Source organism: Moschus berezovskii, chromosome 17 (assembly GCF_049115385.1).
Source record: "Moschus berezovskii isolate FMDL1 chromosome 17, NW_MosBer_1.0, whole genome shotgun sequence".
In the NCBI taxonomy this organism is placed as follows: Eukaryota; Metazoa; Chordata; class Mammalia; order Artiodactyla; family Moschidae; genus Moschus; species Moschus berezovskii.
In genome coordinates, this window is record NC_142476.1 from 50,739,106 (window position 1) to 50,755,963 (window position 16,858).

At 42.6% G+C, this 16,858-nt stretch overlaps 1 protein-coding gene across 8 annotated transcripts in view; it reads left to right on the plus strand.

Annotated features, from left to right (window-relative positions):
- The window catches only part of VPS13D (vacuolar protein sorting 13 homolog D), a 273,340-nt gene that overhangs the window by 96,216 nt on the left and 160,266 nt on the right, over positions 1-16,858 (plus strand). For 5 of the 8 annotated variants that reach the window (XR_016039627.1, XM_088845450.1, XM_088845451.1 and 2 more), the window contains 7 exons: positions 1,512-1,652; positions 3,862-3,984; positions 6,359-6,433; positions 9,828-9,933; positions 11,006-11,158; positions 13,247-13,382; positions 14,672-14,719. Coding sequence is in view for 7 of the 8 variants with exons in the window: in XM_088845450.1 (XP_088701576.1) it covers positions 1,512-1,652; positions 3,862-3,984; positions 6,359-6,433; positions 9,828-9,933; positions 11,006-11,158; positions 13,247-13,382; positions 14,672-14,719 (782 nt within the window). In the remaining variant the exon portion in view is untranslated. The remainder of the gene's footprint in view (positions 1-1,511; positions 1,653-3,861; positions 3,985-6,358; positions 6,434-9,827; positions 9,934-11,005; positions 11,159-13,246; positions 13,383-14,671; positions 14,720-16,858) is intronic. The other 3 variants (XM_088845452.1, XM_088845453.1, XM_088845454.1) reach the window with 3 other exon arrangements.

Below are 16,858 nucleotides of genomic sequence, written 5' to 3' on the forward strand. Positions count from 1 at the left end.
CAGGAAAACATTCAGGTCACTAAGCACTAAATGGTGTGAGGAGATGAACGTACTAACGTTAAGCTACATGTTAGATTGGATTTGTATTAGTAAATCACCTCATCTGTGGCTGGTGGATTCTGTTTAGGGAAAAGTTACCTGGCCTTGAAAAGCCGTTTTTAAAACCACAGTAAGATACCATTTTTCTCATCTAACAGATGGGCAAAAAGGAAGTGTGACAGACCTAAGTATGGTGAAGATATGAGCCATACAAGTGTCATTTCCTACAGTCAGAATTGTAAATTGGGACAACCACTTTTCGAAACAATTTGACATGACCTATAAGCATACTTGGCAACCCTTCAACATACTTCTTCTAGATCTGTGCTCTTGAGAGTCTCCTATGTGTCCTAGGAAGCAAGTGAAAAAAGACCACTTCTAGTAGTGGTCTTCCAAATAGCAGCAAAGCTGGAATCATGTGCAGTGTCTCTTAGCAGTAGAATAGATAAACAAAGTGGTATGTTCATAAGTGGATTGGAACTCAGTGGTGAAAATGATGTACCACAGATATGATATCAATGTGAGCAGATCTCAAAGACATGTTATTGATCAAAAATAGAAACTTGCAAAAGAATACACACAGTTGGATTCTATTTATGTGAAGATCCCCTACATTAGCAGGGCACACTAATGTATTTATTCTTCAGAAATGTATACGTGGGTGCTAAAACTACAAAGAAGAACACAGGAATGATTAAAAATTTAAGCTAATGGAGTTGAGTGGGAGAGGTTTGGTGGGGCGTGGTACTCAGGAGCTTCAAAAGCACGTGTAACATTCTGTTTCATAAGTTGAGTAGAGGGTACATGAGCATTTGCAGCATTTGCAGTGATTTTATTCTTTAAACCATACACAAATGTTTAAATATACCTTTTGTACATATGACACATTTTAAGATGAAAATTTCAAAAAACTAAATGAATTGCTGAATATACCTATTTATTCAACCAGTGGTTCTTGATGTAAGAGGATAGTTAAATTTAATAGTTATTTAAGCTGGACATGAGTTTGAGTGTACTCCGGGAGTTGGTGATGGACAGGGAGGCCTGGCGTGCTGTGGTTCATGGGGTCGCGGAGAGTCGGACACTACTGAGCGACTGAACTGAACTGAACTGAAGCCACTGGCACTATTTTTCCAACCTGAGTCTGAGACACTTTTTTCCATCTTGAGTGTATCAAAAATAGGGCTTGCCTGCTCTTTAACAGAAGAGGGCACATCCCGCCTGCCTGCCTTCCTCCCACATCTGGAAGACCATGGTTGGGGTGCATGTGCGCTCTGCTGCCCATGGCCTTGACCCAGCACAGACATCTGTAGGATAACCTGAGGCTAAAGAGGGTACCTTCCGTGTGAAATCAAGTTGGAAATAAAAAACTGTTATCCATAGTATGTCCTTGCTGAGCATTTGTGAATGGTGTTCCCCTGTAAACTCTTGGTATCTGCTGAGCAGATGTCTTATTTCCTGTGTTCTGCTAGGCTGGGAGCCATTTATTGAGCCCTGGCCATGCTCCGTATCCTGGCAGCAACAGGCCGCTAGTCGTCTCCATCCTCCTCGACTGAAGCTGGAAGCCAAGGCCAAACAGCGCTTGGATGTCAACATCACCTCTGTGCTAATTGGTGAGTGGAAAGTTGTCTTTCGAACACTGGTACCCTTCTCTGTGTACGTCCCTTGTCTGGAAGGATGTTCATTCTGGTTTAACAATTGCTTGGGCCTGTACCAGACGTCACTTACTCCTGACAGATGCTTTCCTGATAAACCCTCACTTGGCCTCATGGCGCTCCTCACTCCATTGTTCCAGAGGTGGCATCCTACGCTGGTGCTCTCAGTGCTTAAACAAGAGCTTAGACCATGTGGGAAGTATCCATGTCCATGACGAACTTTCTCCCCATGATGCTTGGTCACTGGGGTTTATTAAATGTCCTAGAAGTGAGTTTAGATTCATTTCTCTCACACTATTCACAGAATAATTCTTGAAATATTATGATTTTGGTTGTCTTTAGAGCAAGGTCAGTTGTCTGTACTGTTTCTCATCAATTATTGTGTTGACGTAACTCTAGAAATCACTGGGTTAATGGGTTGTCAAGCTAATGGTGTAAGCTCTGAAGGTATCTTTGACAGCACTGAAATGTACACTCCTGGATTCGATGTAGTGAGTCAGAATCTTGTCCCTATACTTGTCCTTATATCAGAAGAATAGTAACATTATCATACAGTGAGATAGTGCCTTTGTTCATCATGAAAACTACACTCACTGTTTGAGTTACTGGTCTGTAGGCTCTGAGTTTTGGTAACACTGTGGTGTCTGAGTGATAGTAACACGTGCTACAGTTGTGCCTCAGTATCCAAAGGGATTGGTTCCAGCACCACACTCCCTGCCCCTCACTTCCCCCTCCCCCATCCACATCTGTGGCTGCTCAAGTCCCTTGTGTAAAATGGCTTAGTACTGTGAATATGGTTGGCCCTCCGTGTCTGCCTGCAGAGCCCACAGATATGGAGGGCAGACTGTCCTGCAAATCTGTGAACTTTGTTCAGGGTATGTGTTGGGTTGAGTCTCGTAGAATATCCATTGGCATGGATGTTCCATGTCAGAGTTAAGAGAATGTGTAGTGAAACAAGACCAGAAGTTTATTGATCCCCAAATTTTAAAAACACTGTTTTACATTTGTAGGTTTCATTAATATCAGCAATGTAATGGTAAATTGATCTCATGATTCTTCTATATTATTTTGGCTTCTCTGTTATTTCTTATATAATCTGTTCATCTGGAAGTTTTGATAAAGTTTGGGACAGTGTTTTGAAAAGCCATGGTAAATAAGAGCTTACCTCAAATAAAAGAGTTATATTGATATATTTCATATGAGTATCTAATTAAAAATATCCTCCAAAAAGCATTCTTGTCATTGGTAAAGCTGTTTTATTTTTTTAACCCTTAATTCCTTATTTCTAAAATTGTGCTAAAACTCAGAAATGTTGTTGTGACCTCTTAGTGTTTAAAGAAATATAATTTCTGTAGCCAAATACTGGAGCTGAAAACCAGAAACTAATCATCCTTGTTTTAAAAAGTGTGATGCTTTAATTAGTAAAGAAGGTCTTTATCCAAGTGTGGTGTGTAATAATTTTGTTAACCTTCCTGTTATAATTCTCCTGTTGAAAAAGTAAAGCCACTCCTGGAGAACTGTCAGCTGGATTTCAGCCTCCTGAGTTTGGTAGCCTCCTAGCGGGTCTTTCTGCCTCCAAACCCTGCCCCTTAGAATGGCATGTCATGCTCTTCACAAAGCAAGTTCTTTTCCCTAGGCTTCTTTGCTATGTCGCCTGTACCCCAGCATGTTGTACCAGAGTCACACCACAGTATTCTGTGTTCCCTAAGTGTGATGTGTGCTTTCATATCTTAAAGTCTTTGCATGTGCTGTTCTCTCTGCCTGGAACATCCTGTCTAGTCCTATTGGTAACACTACCTGCTTCAAGACCCAGAACAAAGGTCCTCACATCTCTGGTGACTGCCATGCACTTGACTGTGTGCTCCTCCACTTCCACCAATGCAGAATAAACCTTCCCCTGTTACACGCTCCCATAGCATTCTGTTTGTATCTTTCTTTTAGCTCCTTTCACACTGTGGGATAGTTTTGTGATGATGGTTGTTTTGCCAGCGTTCATTTCTTCCAGTAGAGCATGAGGTTCTTCAGGGAACCAGCTTTCTCAGAGCCTAGCATAGGGCCCTGCATTTAGGCAGGCATTCGATAAAAGCTTATTTTGCTGAATTGATCTGACTTGAACTCTCAATCATTACCATTTGTGTTCTCAATATCTTTGGGGAATTTTTCCTAGACCAATACATAAGTACCAAGGAATCGTGGATGGCAGATTACTGTAAACAGGACAAGGAAGTAGACCCCACCCCATCTGAAGACTGGATGGGCTCGTCAGTGGATCCTCCATGCTTTGGACAAAGTAAGATTTTTCTCTGCGCATATCTGACTAAATCACCTTTGACCTACGCGGCCATGTTTCAGTGAGAAATTCAAATAGAACCATCATTTTCTGTGGAAAAACCTACAGGAAATTCCTACCACCTTCTACAGTTGTTTTAGTCTGTGGAAAGGACATTTTTTTTTCTGGCACGACATGCTGAACTTTTCCTCTCAGCTCTCATTCCACCATTGTGGGAGGAGAAAGACCTGCCATGTGCAATTCCTCAATTCCAGTCACGTGGCGCATAAACCAGGGCACCTGGAAATGCACTGGGGTGGCCGTTGGTCAGATTGTGTTTTGCTGAGCAGAACAGTTTAATTGACTGGACTTTGGGCCTGGATTTTGAAGAACGTCTTTTCAGGTTTCTAAATCTGAGGATTAGAGAGTTTGGATATATTCTTGAAGAGAGGGAGGGCGGGCTCCCACGTGGAAGCAATTGTTTCATGGGGGGGCCGTACTATAAAGGAGAAAAGAATTGAATGCCCAGCCTCTGAAAGATAGCGAAGTCAGTGTGTTCTTTGTTAACAATGTTTTCTTTCCTTATTTAACGCTTCACCATGGAGCTCTGATTTCCTCAGAGCTGGGGAGGTTGTGATGGCCAACGGCATGGTCCTTAGTTGTTCCACAAGCCATTGTCATCCAAATTCAACTCAGCCCCAGCTCTTTCAGTGTGGTTTCTTTGGGGAGTCTTGGCCGGACTTCACATAGCTCATGAATACTTAACTATTCCATCTGGTCTGCAAACGTGTCACGGGAAGATGGATTTTCTTAGTGTACAAAGTATTTGAACTGGTTCGTCTCTCCTCAGGGTGTATAAATGGATTTTCTATCTGCCTTGTACTTCTTGAAGGAGGAACAAGGCCACGTCAGCTCTGTTTGCTCTGTGTGTTCCCAGGCTGTTGCTTCTGAGTCTCAAGGCCATTGCTTGGAAGCCAGGGCTTCTCAGATATCATCAATTTCAATTCTAGCTCCTCCTCTGACCTTCCCAATTTGTGTGTTGAGAGAATGTAATGGAGTCTACCCAGAAGGCTCTAAATAATCTTTGTAATATGTAATGTGTCCTAGAGAGTGTTTCTAAAAACATTATTCATGCAGAGGGATCTTAAATCCAGACTCAGTGCAAACACTAAGAAGGCTGAATCTTTAGGATTTTGATGAAGTACTTTCTTTTGTTCCTCTTCCACTGCTCCCTTCCCCTTTTATTTTAATATCTCCTCTTTCTTTATAGTTAATAAGCTACCGTATGTATGGTAAATGCCTGTGCTAAATTAAAGCTAGATTTTTATTTACTTACAGATTTTTGTGGTTACTTAGACTTATAAAGTTTTAATATATCTTTTTAATTAGGCATGAGCGAACATACCTAAATTTCCAAACTCTCTTATTGAGACTTCTTGGATAATAGAATAGCAGGTAGAATTGTATTCTTCTACTAGGCCTACTAAAGTAATTGTTGGGCATTTGTTTCCAAGGTCAGTCGGTTTGGATCTTGTTGAACCAATCACAAACCTTCAGCTCTTACTCTGGAATATTTAGTAATGATCCCCCCCAGGTTTGTGCATTTTATTCAGGCCAGCTTCAAAATAAGCCCTTGAACTAGAGGTTCTTAATATGAAGTTCAGCCTAAGGGAGCTGCTGATTTCTTACTGTTTCTTTAGCTGGTAAAGAAAATAACAGCCTCTTTTTGACATTATCATTGGCTTTGTTCAGTAAGGGCTGAGATCCTGTAGGTAAACCTGGATGGCATGGCACCTTAATTCATTAGTTTTGTAATCAGGGACCTTTTATGGAAATGTCAAAAAAAAAAGTTCTAGAAATGTCCATGTTTAACATGTAATGTAAGTAAGACCATGAGGTAACTCCTCAGCTGAGACTGTAGCCTTGGAACACAGGCTGATTCTTCCCCTTGAAATTTTGAGACCCGTGGGGGGTTAGCATTCTACTGCTACCGCTGTTTCCAGTTGGAGTGGAGCAGCTCCCACTAAAATCTGTACTGCTTGTTCCTGGTAACTTTTCTATGCCATGTGAGAACAAGCATGCTTTAAATTAAAAATCCTCAAAAGGCTGGTCATTCTGTTCAAGTGAATGTGAGTACATTTTCTTTCCCCAACAGAGAAAAAAAGGAGCATGCTCTGTTGACACAGGCTCCACAGTAAAAGCCAGCATTAAAGCTGTCTGGCTCACCTCATCAAGTACCTCGTGAGCGCCTAGTGACCACCAAAAAATGAGCCAATAAGTGCATGATGCTTGCTGTGTTTGTAATGTACACTGTTTGCGCTAATGTTTCGGAGACGAATCTTCTTTTTCGCTGTATTGATTCTCACCCTCTAACTTTGTCTCTCCTGTCTACTAGGCCTCCCCCTTGTCTACCTTAGAACTAGGAGTACAGCCAGTCTGACTAACCTAGAGCACCAGCTCTATGCTAGAGGTACAGTACAGCCAAGCGAGGGCTTGCTTTATTTTCCTGTTTTAAGAACTGCCTTGTACATCTTATTTTCTGTGAACCTGGGAGCCAAATGGGGGTATAGCCAATTGTGAGTACTTTGTTTTAGTAACAGGAAAGATCATTTCCAGCTAATGGACAAAGTGCCGTCTTGTATTAGAAGGAAGTGACGTGCTGATTCTTATTCTGTCTCTTGCATCTGCTTTTTAACCTTTAGTGGAAATGAAATCAACTCCACAGTGTATGATGCAGAAACATCCAGTGTCAGTTAGAGGTGATGTCTATACTGAAAAGCAAGAAAACCGTCCTCCATCAAGCCCTGCAGCGAGTCTTTGTTTATAGACTACTCTGTGAATGTTTATTCTCATGGTAATGCAAAGGGCAGTGTGGAGTAGGAGCTATGATGATCAGGAATGGAGCTCAGAAAAAAATTTCCAGTAAATAATTGCTTAGACAGAAATCTTAATTTCCTTAGAAATGAATTGAGGTTCTTAGGAGGTAGAAAAAAGAATGTTCTTTGTTTCTATCACTGATCCTTTAAGGGTTCTTGAGAATTTGACTGGTAAGTAAGTATGAGAGGAAGACATCATAAACTTCAAGAAATTGGAATCCCAAAATGTTCAGTTCTTCTTTTGTGTGAAGGAGTGCAGTTTAATGTGAACGATTTATGTTTGTTCTTGGCTACCACCACCAGATCCTGGGTCATAGTATATTTTGTAAAAATATACCTGTTGAGCTTCCTCTACTAGGAGTTCAGACAGGGATATTAATAAATGAGGGCAGTACTATGATTTTTTTCTGAAAGGTTTTGCTAGGATTGATGTTCGTGAGGAGGGCTCCCAAAGCCCAGGCTTGATTCTTCATTGTTTCATGAATTTATACTTCTAAGTTTTTCTTTATCTGTTATTTCATCTTTTGAACTAAGCAAAGCATTATTCCTGTGTAGCCCAGGGGGACAAAAGCTCAGAGAGACTTAAGTAATTTGCCTCCATTCACATGAGAGGCCTGGGATTTTATTTCTCATGATTTACAAGCCAGGTCCTTTCTGATAGGCTGAGCAGCTTTCAGCATAAGAACCTGCACTGTGTATAATGGTCACATTTCCCTGGGGATCGGGTCCACAGGGCAGACATTTCCTCAGCTGGAGCTGTTTAAGCTAAACGTGGACGTGAGGAGCTTGGGGTTCTTTCAGCCTAGGAACCAATTAGGTCTGGTCACCAAAGGAGGTTTCTGAGGCCACCAGGGAATCCCATTCTCTTTGGTGAGCTTGCTATGCCCAAACTAGGTACACAGTTGAGCTGGACTCTAGTGTGGAAGATGTCCGCTCCTTCCCCTGTGAGTTTAGACTTGTGAACCCCTCCATGTATTTTTATCCTCAGCAAGGCAGACTGTTGAAGTCTCTGCGGGTATGTGCAGTCAACACAATCAGCTTGGGGACCTTAGCAGTGTGCCTACCCAGGCTATTTAATTCCACAGCCATATATACTTGTGAATACCTTTATATGGGTTCCTAGCACTTTATTCCATGTTACAGTGTGATCAAAGCCATTTGCCACCTGTTCTTTTTAAATCTAATTTGCAAATGGAAACTTAGCGTCTGGCTCACAGTGGGATATGAAAGCACATCTGGCTTCTTTTCCTCCTGGGCCCTTTATCTCCTGCAGTAAAGCTGCTCTCTGGCTCAAGGAGAGGGAGGTTCCTTTCAAGGTGCCACAGTGAGTACTGTTTACCCTGCTGACAGCTCTTAAATTTTTTACTCCCCCTCTGCTCTTGTCAGCAGCCTCACAGCTACTCCTTAATTTTCAACTTGTTGAACACTGATTTTGTTTTTTTAAATCAAGCCTTGGGAACTAAGTTAGGCCATTGGGATGAGAAATGGGCATATTCTAGGTGGAGATTATATTTAGATGCATTTGGGGTGTCTCTAAAAAGCTAACCACTAAGTTGTGGAAACTCGCTGGAGCCTACTCACTTACTTAGACTCCCCTGAGCCGTTATTCATACCAAAACAGAACTTGTCTTAACCTGAAATGGCTTGTTGTGGTGTGTGTAGAGCACTAACTTCTGAAAACTTGAGAAGCTACAAAGGGAAAAGGAAACAGTGGTTACTTTTTAGAAGATGTGACGCTGACTTAACCCTACTGCCCCTGTGCCATAACCGAGAGGTGGGAGAGGCAGGCTTTGGTGGGGTTGGCCTTCTTGATTTTGCTGGCAGGAAACGCACGGTCCTAGAAGATGAATTGAATTTTGCTGTAGTCTTCTCAGCCGGCAACTGCAGGCACCTCCAGCTGTCATTTTCTCCACAGCTGCAGACCACTTGGATCCTGGTCTTCCGAGGGCTGTCTTTGTGCTTTAAAGCCAGACACAGAGTAAGACTGGGCCTCGCCTGTTTTTGTCGGCCGGGTATGTGTTGTTGAGCACGTCAGCCTGGAGGCTCCCAGCCCTGGGCTGCTGCCGCCTTTGTAGTTCCTGCTCCCACCTCACTCTTTTTTTGTGTGGCCAGTAGAGGAAGCACAGGCCCTGGTAGGAGCCAGGGCCTCTTTGCTCCCAGGAGTGCGCAGCAGGCTGCACGGGCACCGGAGAGCCTTCCTCAGTCTGTTTCCAGTGTTCATCGTCAGGTCCAGCTTCCCCTAGAACTGGATTACTTACAGTCTCGTATGGATTGGTGTTTCTCTCCAGTTTCCCCGATTAGAAGCTGCTTTGTGAAGGAAACCATATTTTGTGTTCCTCTTGGCATCTCCATAGAACCCGCCTAATACAGATGGTGAGGATATCAGTGCAAGAAAAATGAGCTAAAAACTTCATTTAAATAGCTTTGGATAGTATCTTTTTGAACTCCCAGGGAGGAAAACCCACAACTGCATATGTAAGAGAACAAGAAAGGATGTTTTCATTTTTTTATAAATGTGCTTAGTATGACTCAAGGGTACCTCTTATACAAAAGAGAGCTTCCTGAAAGTACAAGTGTTTTGGACAAAATGATACAAGAACACGTGTTCTGTCTTGCTTCAGTTCAGGTTATCCATTTAGAATGGCTTTCTTGGAAGCAGTGGAGGTTCATGTCTGTCTGTCTTGATGCCAGCCGTGTTAGGTCTAATGCCTTGAGTTAAGGCCCATAAGAATCACGGGAGAATTGTGAGGTGAGAGTTGTCAACCATCACAGTCAGTTGTTGGGGGACTGAGTCATCTCATAGTAGGTGGCAGAGTATATGGAGATGTTCTTCTTGGCCTGTCAGCACACCTGTGTGCTTCGTTCTTTTTTCTCTCCACTATCAGCCTGTTTGCACAAGAGGCCATGGTGGGCACTGCCTCCAGGTGTGGGGAGGGTCTCTGCCGCACAGGTCAGGGCGTGTGCTAATGGCCTTCTGTTTGCTCACAGCAGAGATGAAAGCCCCCAAGCGCCGGCAGCCGTTTGTCCCTTTTGCTCTGAGGAATCATACAGGCTGCACTTTGTGGTTTGCCACCCTGACCACCACGCCCACCAGGTAAGGAACATGAGATCTGTCACCCGGTGCCATCTCTATCACCACAGGCTCCTGTGTACCAACCTGGCAGAGCAAGGCGGGCCCTCCCTGAGGCTCTTGGGATCCATTGCATTTGAATCAATAACGTGATGTCTTGCTGAGGCTTATGATGGAGGTTATGCTTCTACATAGAGTCTGTAGTCAGAGACGTAGATCTTGAGTCTGAAATATCCAAACTGTGATCTTGATGCCAGGGCATCCATTGTTTTTAAAGTAAAAGTTGAGCAGTTTAAGGATGTGAAAGAAAAGTTACTCCATCCTTTCTCCTCGGTCTTCATTCTACTTCCCCCTTTAAGAGAAGCTGTATGCTATTACGAAATCAAACGTTTTGCCCATTTTTCTTCCAAAACTGCTTGAAAATACCTCTCATATCCCTCACCTCACCCCGAATTATCTTCCAAACCTGTAGCACACTTGAGTCCAGGTGGAACTGGGTGGAGTTGGAAAGACAAATGAGTTCACCTAAGCCAAGTGAGAAGGCTCTCTGACAGCTTTCTGCTGATTTAGACCTTGGCTCAACTCTCCAAATGCAGGCCGATCTTCCTAATTTAGTAGTGAAATGTGTGAAATGAGGACCAGAATCAGTTGATTTGAGACTGTATTTCTCCTGCCTCCACCAAGTATCGTAGAGCTCCAGAAGAAACTTTTTTTTTAAAGCCCGTTTTTAGTTAATAGTCACTTAAAAAAAAAAAAAAGTCACTTAAATATTAGGTTGACCAAGAAATTCATTCAGGTTTTCTGATACTACAGTTAAAAGTCACAACTAGCTTACATAACCCCTTGGGTACCAGACTCTACTGCTGGCAGCAGGTGATTCTGCAGTGATTGCTTTCAGCTATTTGTAAAGTTTCAGATGTTGTGATTGATCATGAAAGAGTTACTGAACTTTAAGGTCCTCTTTGGCAGCCAGGTTATATGGCCTTATTGCTGCGAATTGCATCCTTGGAGTGTTTCTGCTTCCAGCCCTGAGTTCTGGGTGAGACGGGGGTGGAGAGAAAGAGGGACCAGCTGATACTGTCTGCTTTGGTTCCAGGGCTGCACTGTCTCACAGCGGGAGTCCAGGGGTGGTTCCAGAAGGGAACGGGACGCTTCTTGATGATGCCCACAACGTTAGCGAGTGGCGAGAAGTCCTGACGGGTGAAGAGATTCCCTTTGAATTTGAAGCAAGAGGAAAGCTACGACACAGGTAAAACGTGGTTTTCTTTTTGCCTCAAAAAAGGGGGGAAAAATATATATATATATAAATAATTGTCCTTAGTGATTTGCCTCTTCACTTTCCTTTGTTAATGACTTTAATGTTTTATTTTTAAAAGGCATTTAGAAGACCAGTGTTTCCTTTTTTAAAAAATATAATGACTATTTGGGAATACATTTCTTTCCATCAGTTATCCCTTTATTTGACATGTGAGGTGGTAAACCGGTATGTTCCATGTAACTACTTTGGTTGAAGGATAGACAGATCATAGCTCTCCAGTTCATTGCATCCTAGCTGGTTTTCATGATGGAGTGGTGACATGGTCTTATGAAAAACATTATCAAAGCACAGTGAGTTTTAAGCTACACATGTGTCCTTTCAGCACGCAGACGGTTTCAGGAAGCAAAGCCGATAAGATGCTCTCATTCTTTTTTTTCTTAATACTTATTTATTTGGCTGTGTCAAACCTTAGCTGGGTCACGAGGGATCCTCTCTGTGTCATGTGGGATCTTCTGTCGTGGTGCACGGACCCTCTAGTTGTGAGGCTCAGGCTCTTGAGTGTGTGGGCTCAGTAGTTGAGGCTTACTGGTTTAGTTGCTCTGCAGCATGAGGGATCTTAGTTCCAAGACCGGGGGTCAGACGCATGTCCCCTGCATTGGGAGGAGGATTCTTAACCAGTGGACCCCCAGGGAAACTGCATAAGATACTCTCATTCTAAGAATAACTCACTTAGGGAGACCACTTGCTGATGCACTCAAAACCACCAGCCGAAGGCCGGGAATAAATGCGAAAGAATGTTGTGCCTGGTAACCGAGAGGGTGTAAAATGTTCTATTACTTGCCAAAATTTTTAAGTAGAAGGGCTGTCTGGTGGATACTGAATAGTTAAGATTTTAGTGTTTGAGCCTCATTATCTAAAACTTAAGAGATTGGCTTCAGCCTTCTGTGGTCGCATGTGTTCTTGGTGCGTTGATTCTTTGTATGCAGATATGCTGCTCAAACACTTCTTCCTTCCATATAGCTCTGCGCCTGCGCATATTACTCCCTAGTGGCAAGAGTTCTGAACTTGGGTGCCTCCAGTGATTTTTAGGAAAAAAACAGTTTATAAAAAAAAGCGCTGCGCTGGGCACATGTACCTGGAAACCATGTTAGAATTTCCAGGGAAGAGTGGTGAGCATTTTTCTGTTCCACAGAGTTTCTGGAGAAGCTAATTATAGAACCATTCGCTGTATTTCTTAATAAGCACTGCCTCTGTTGTAGGAGAGGTTTGGCTTTTTTGTCATTTCCGTTTCCATGTTTTGTTACTCATTTCAAGTCCCACCTTTCTGCTTGAATTCATCGAAATAAATGCTTTCTCTGGCGTTTCCCGCTTTGGCATCCTGTCCCCCACTGCCTGCCTCCCTCCCCCCTTCCCTTCCTGTCAGCCTCAAGTCCAGTTCCTCATTTCAGGCTTCTGGCTTGAATTAGGCAGAATCTAAAATAGAATTAAATGTGCAATTTCCTCCCGTTCCTCCTGTTCTGCCCACTGCCTTCTACTGCAGTTTCAGCAGAGCACTTTAGCTCTAAAACCCTGCGGGCTCTGTGTCTCATTACCCTGTCTGTAAGCTTCTAGGACTGAAGCCCAGTTACTGAGTGTGGTTCTGAGAGAAGCTGGAGATTCCACAAAAGAACCAAGGAGAAAATGTCGTTTTAGGCGTTTCCAAGAGTGTGGTTATGTGATTACATTGCTAGCGCAGCATTTTCACTACCCCACTGTCCCACTTTTAGCTTATGTCGTCATTTCATGAAGGTTGAGGTGTAGGAGTGGGTGGAAGACAGACCCAAGCTAGTTCACCTGGTTTGTACAGAGGGGAGGGCAGCTGCCACTCTTACTCAAGCTCTGTACATCTTGCAGTTTTGTTTTAAGCATAAGACACAGTTAAAAATATCCTTTTGATTTCCCTTGCATTAGGTCATCACCAAAAAGTTTGGCCAGCTGGGTTTTTATGTCATTATGCAGTAAATCCGATTTCAGGCTTTGCTTCTACTCCTCCCTTGATAGGATTGTGCTTAATGTCCTTTTCCGTGTTCTGCCTGACAGACACACCCATGACCTCCGGATCCATCAGTTGCAAGTGAGAGTGAATGGCTGGGAGCAAGTGAGCCCAGTGTCTGTGGACAAAGTCGGGACCTTTTTCCGATACGCTGCGCCAGATAAGAATTCCTCGTCCTCTACGGTGTGTGGCTGTGGCAAGGGCGTTCAGTGGCCACACACCCTCAAAGCCAGGCAGTCAGACAGGCCTGTAGTAGCCTTGCTCTAGTGAACTTTTTTCTTTTTTTAACTTTTTATTTTATATTGGAGTATAGCCTGATTAACAATGTTCTAATAGTTTTAGGTGATAACAGAATGACTCAGCCATACACGTCCACTCTCTCCCAAACTCCCCTCCTATCGAGGCTGTCATATAACACGGAGCAGAGTTCCCTGTGCTCTACAGTGGGTCCTTGTTGGCTGTCCATTGTAAATGAAATTTTCTTGTTCTTCATTTTTCCTAGCGCTGGGAAGAATACCCAAGATTATTTTGGGTCAGTCATAGGAGTTGATAATCACCATATAGATAAGCCAGCCAGTGGTTAGTTTTTGTAGAAAAACAGGACCTAAAATTGGCATCAACACATATTACCCTACCTATGCAACTCCATTTTATCCTCACCCAGACCAACTGTCAGTTTACAAGCTTGCCAAACATACATTGGCTTTATTCCAAGCGTATCATTATGCTTCGTTTGTATTCCATCTTCACTACACTTTTACGAGGCTACTCCTCGATCCTTCTAGCTCCATGTCTCCGAATTCTCCTCTCTGGCATAAAGATGGACGTCCACTGTTGTTTATTTTCTGGTCACGCATCCTCTCACATACCCTGGCCCTGATTTTACCCAGTTGTAGTTCTAGAGGTTGGAGGCCAGCGTGGAAAATGTAGCATTCCTGACCAGAATGTGAGGTGGAGGCTGGCATCCCAGCTGATATGTCCATCCCAGACAGTCACACTTCGAGGGGTAATGGTGTTCCTTGCTGAGTAGCCAGTGGTGACTAGGAAAGCACAGATTTGCAGAGATGTGGGAACTTTCCTCATGCTCGCTTGTTTCATGAAATATGTTCTTGGAAGACACTGATGTTTTCACACTTCATCTCGTGCCCAAGTTTCTTAGAAAAAGAAGCTTTCTTTCAAGATGACTTTTTTCTGCCCAAGTTCACATCCAGGAACAAAAGGACTAATTCCCCCTAGAGACACCTTTCTATCGTCTTGATGCATCCTGGAGAATTTTGTGTATATTGAATGATTGTAAAAGGAATATTGCTTTTCCCATATCTTCCAAGATGCTTTTTCTTCATAGTAGACCATACTTTATCTAAGAGTATTTATAAACACTGCCCTTGCAAACAACTTAAGTTGTCATTGAATTTAACGATGCCTGTGTCTTAGCTCTGTACTGATTCTTTGACTTTGGGGATCTTTCTTAGATTGGCAGCCCGAGCAGCAGGACAAATATTATCCATCCCCAAGTTTATGTGAGTATGATTTTTCTGTGTCACTGTGTTTACTGAGTGCATACATAGCTCCTGATGACCACTGGACTCTGTGGTTAGAATTTATCTTTTTCATTTTCTGTTAATTATTTCCTTCCTTTTAAAAGAACCTGCAGGGAAATGTTTTCACCTAACTTGGTATATGAGACTGAATATTATAGGGTAGGAGGAAAAAAAGGGCAAATGTTTTGGTCCAAGGTCTCTTTTTCTGTCTAAGTTAGGTATGAATTGACCTTTGTACAGCTATATGTATTTTACAAGTTTTCCCCCAAAGGTCAACGTGAAAGTAACTCAGAATGAAAAATAGTAAGATTCCCTTCCCCGTTTGAGTTTTGAAACATCACCACAGGATGACATTAAAAGGCTATTTTGTGGTTTTTGCTTATAATTTCTTCTCCCTGAGGATAGTAAGTTTTAAAATGTGAAATTTCAGATAAGCATAGAGGCAACAAATTGAGATTTAAGACAGTTGTTACTGGGCCCTCGTTCTCCCAGAACTTTGCTGGGCTGGGTCAGCGGAAGCTTTCGTGATGATTGTGTCCTTCTGATAACACTCTCGGAGGCTGTACTCTACCTTAAAAGAAAAATTTTTTTTAATTTAAAAAATTTATTTATTTTTAATTGGAGGATAATTGCTTTACAGTATTGTGTTGGTTTCTGCCATATCTCAACATGAATGAGCCATAGGTATATGTATGTCCCCTCCCTCTTGAACCTCCTTCCCAACCCGCATCCCATTCCACCCCTCTAGGTCATCACAGACATCTGGTTGAACTACCTGTGTTATGTAGCTCCTTCCCATTAGCAGTGTATTTTATACATGGTAATTATATGCTTCAGTGCTACTCTCTCAATTTGTCCCACCCTCTCCTGCCCTCGCTGTGTCATTAAGTCTGTTCTCTATGTCTGAGTCTCTATTCCTGCCCTGCAAATAGGTTCATCATATTAGGTTCTAGATTCCATAATATGTGTTAATATACAATATTTGTTTTTCTCTTTCTGACTTACCTTACTCCGTATAACAGACACTGAAACTGACTCAAATGCAATCCTTTTTATGGCTGAGTACCCACTCCAGTACTCTTGCCTGGAAAATCCCATGGACGGAGGAGCCTGGTAGGCTGCAGTCCATGGGGTCTCTAAGAGTCGGGCATGACTGAGTGTCTTCACTTTCACTTTCCACTTTCATGCATTGGAAATGCAAGCTACTCCAGTATTCTTGCCTGGAGAATCCCAGGGATGGCAGAGCCTAGTGGGCTGCTGTCTATGGGGTCGCACAGAGTCGGACACGACTGAAGCGGCTTAGCAGCAGCAGCAGCAGTATTGCATTATATGCATGTCCCTCCAGCTTCTTTATCCATCCCTCTGTCAACTGACATCTAGGTTGCTTCCATGTCCTGGCTATTGTAAATAGTGCTGCAGTAAACATGGAGGTACGTTTATCTGTACTCTTTCTTTGCATTGGAACTGCCTGGAAGCTTTGGTTTAAAACGTAGATCTTTTCCTTTGGTTGTTTATTAGGTTGGTTTTCACATACTGTTTGTTTTAAAGAAAAAACTGGCAGTATGGAAAGCTTAGATGTCGTGTCATTTGTTTCTCCAGTTAAAAAAAAAAGCAGTATCAATATATTCTGAGTACTCAGAGTAATAGTTTTAAAAGCCTTCTGTTTTATCTAACGTGAAATTTTATACTTAAAAAAAAAAAAAGCCCTAAATTCTTGGCACATGGTAGCAACACAAAGTGTGTGTTAAATGTGTGCATGGACACATGAACACAAATAGGAAACAGTGGCTGTGCCTAAGACCAGAAATAAATCGGTTTCCTCTAGTATCTTGGGTAGCATCATTGGCTCAATGGACACTGAGCAAATCCCGGGTTTTAGTGAAGGACAGGGAGGCCTGGCATGCTGCAGTCCGTGGGGTCGCAAAGGTTGGACACGACTGAGTGAGTGAACAACTAGTATCATGAGTTTTATGAACCTTGGTGTCCTGTTAAAAAAGAGGGTAATAATTGGGAACTTAGACAATTATCATTGTGAAGAAGTTTTTTTTAAGTTCTTGAAATCCAAATGTTGGCTTTTTATAGGCATGTCAACTAACAGTGTATGGGCATATTGAGTAA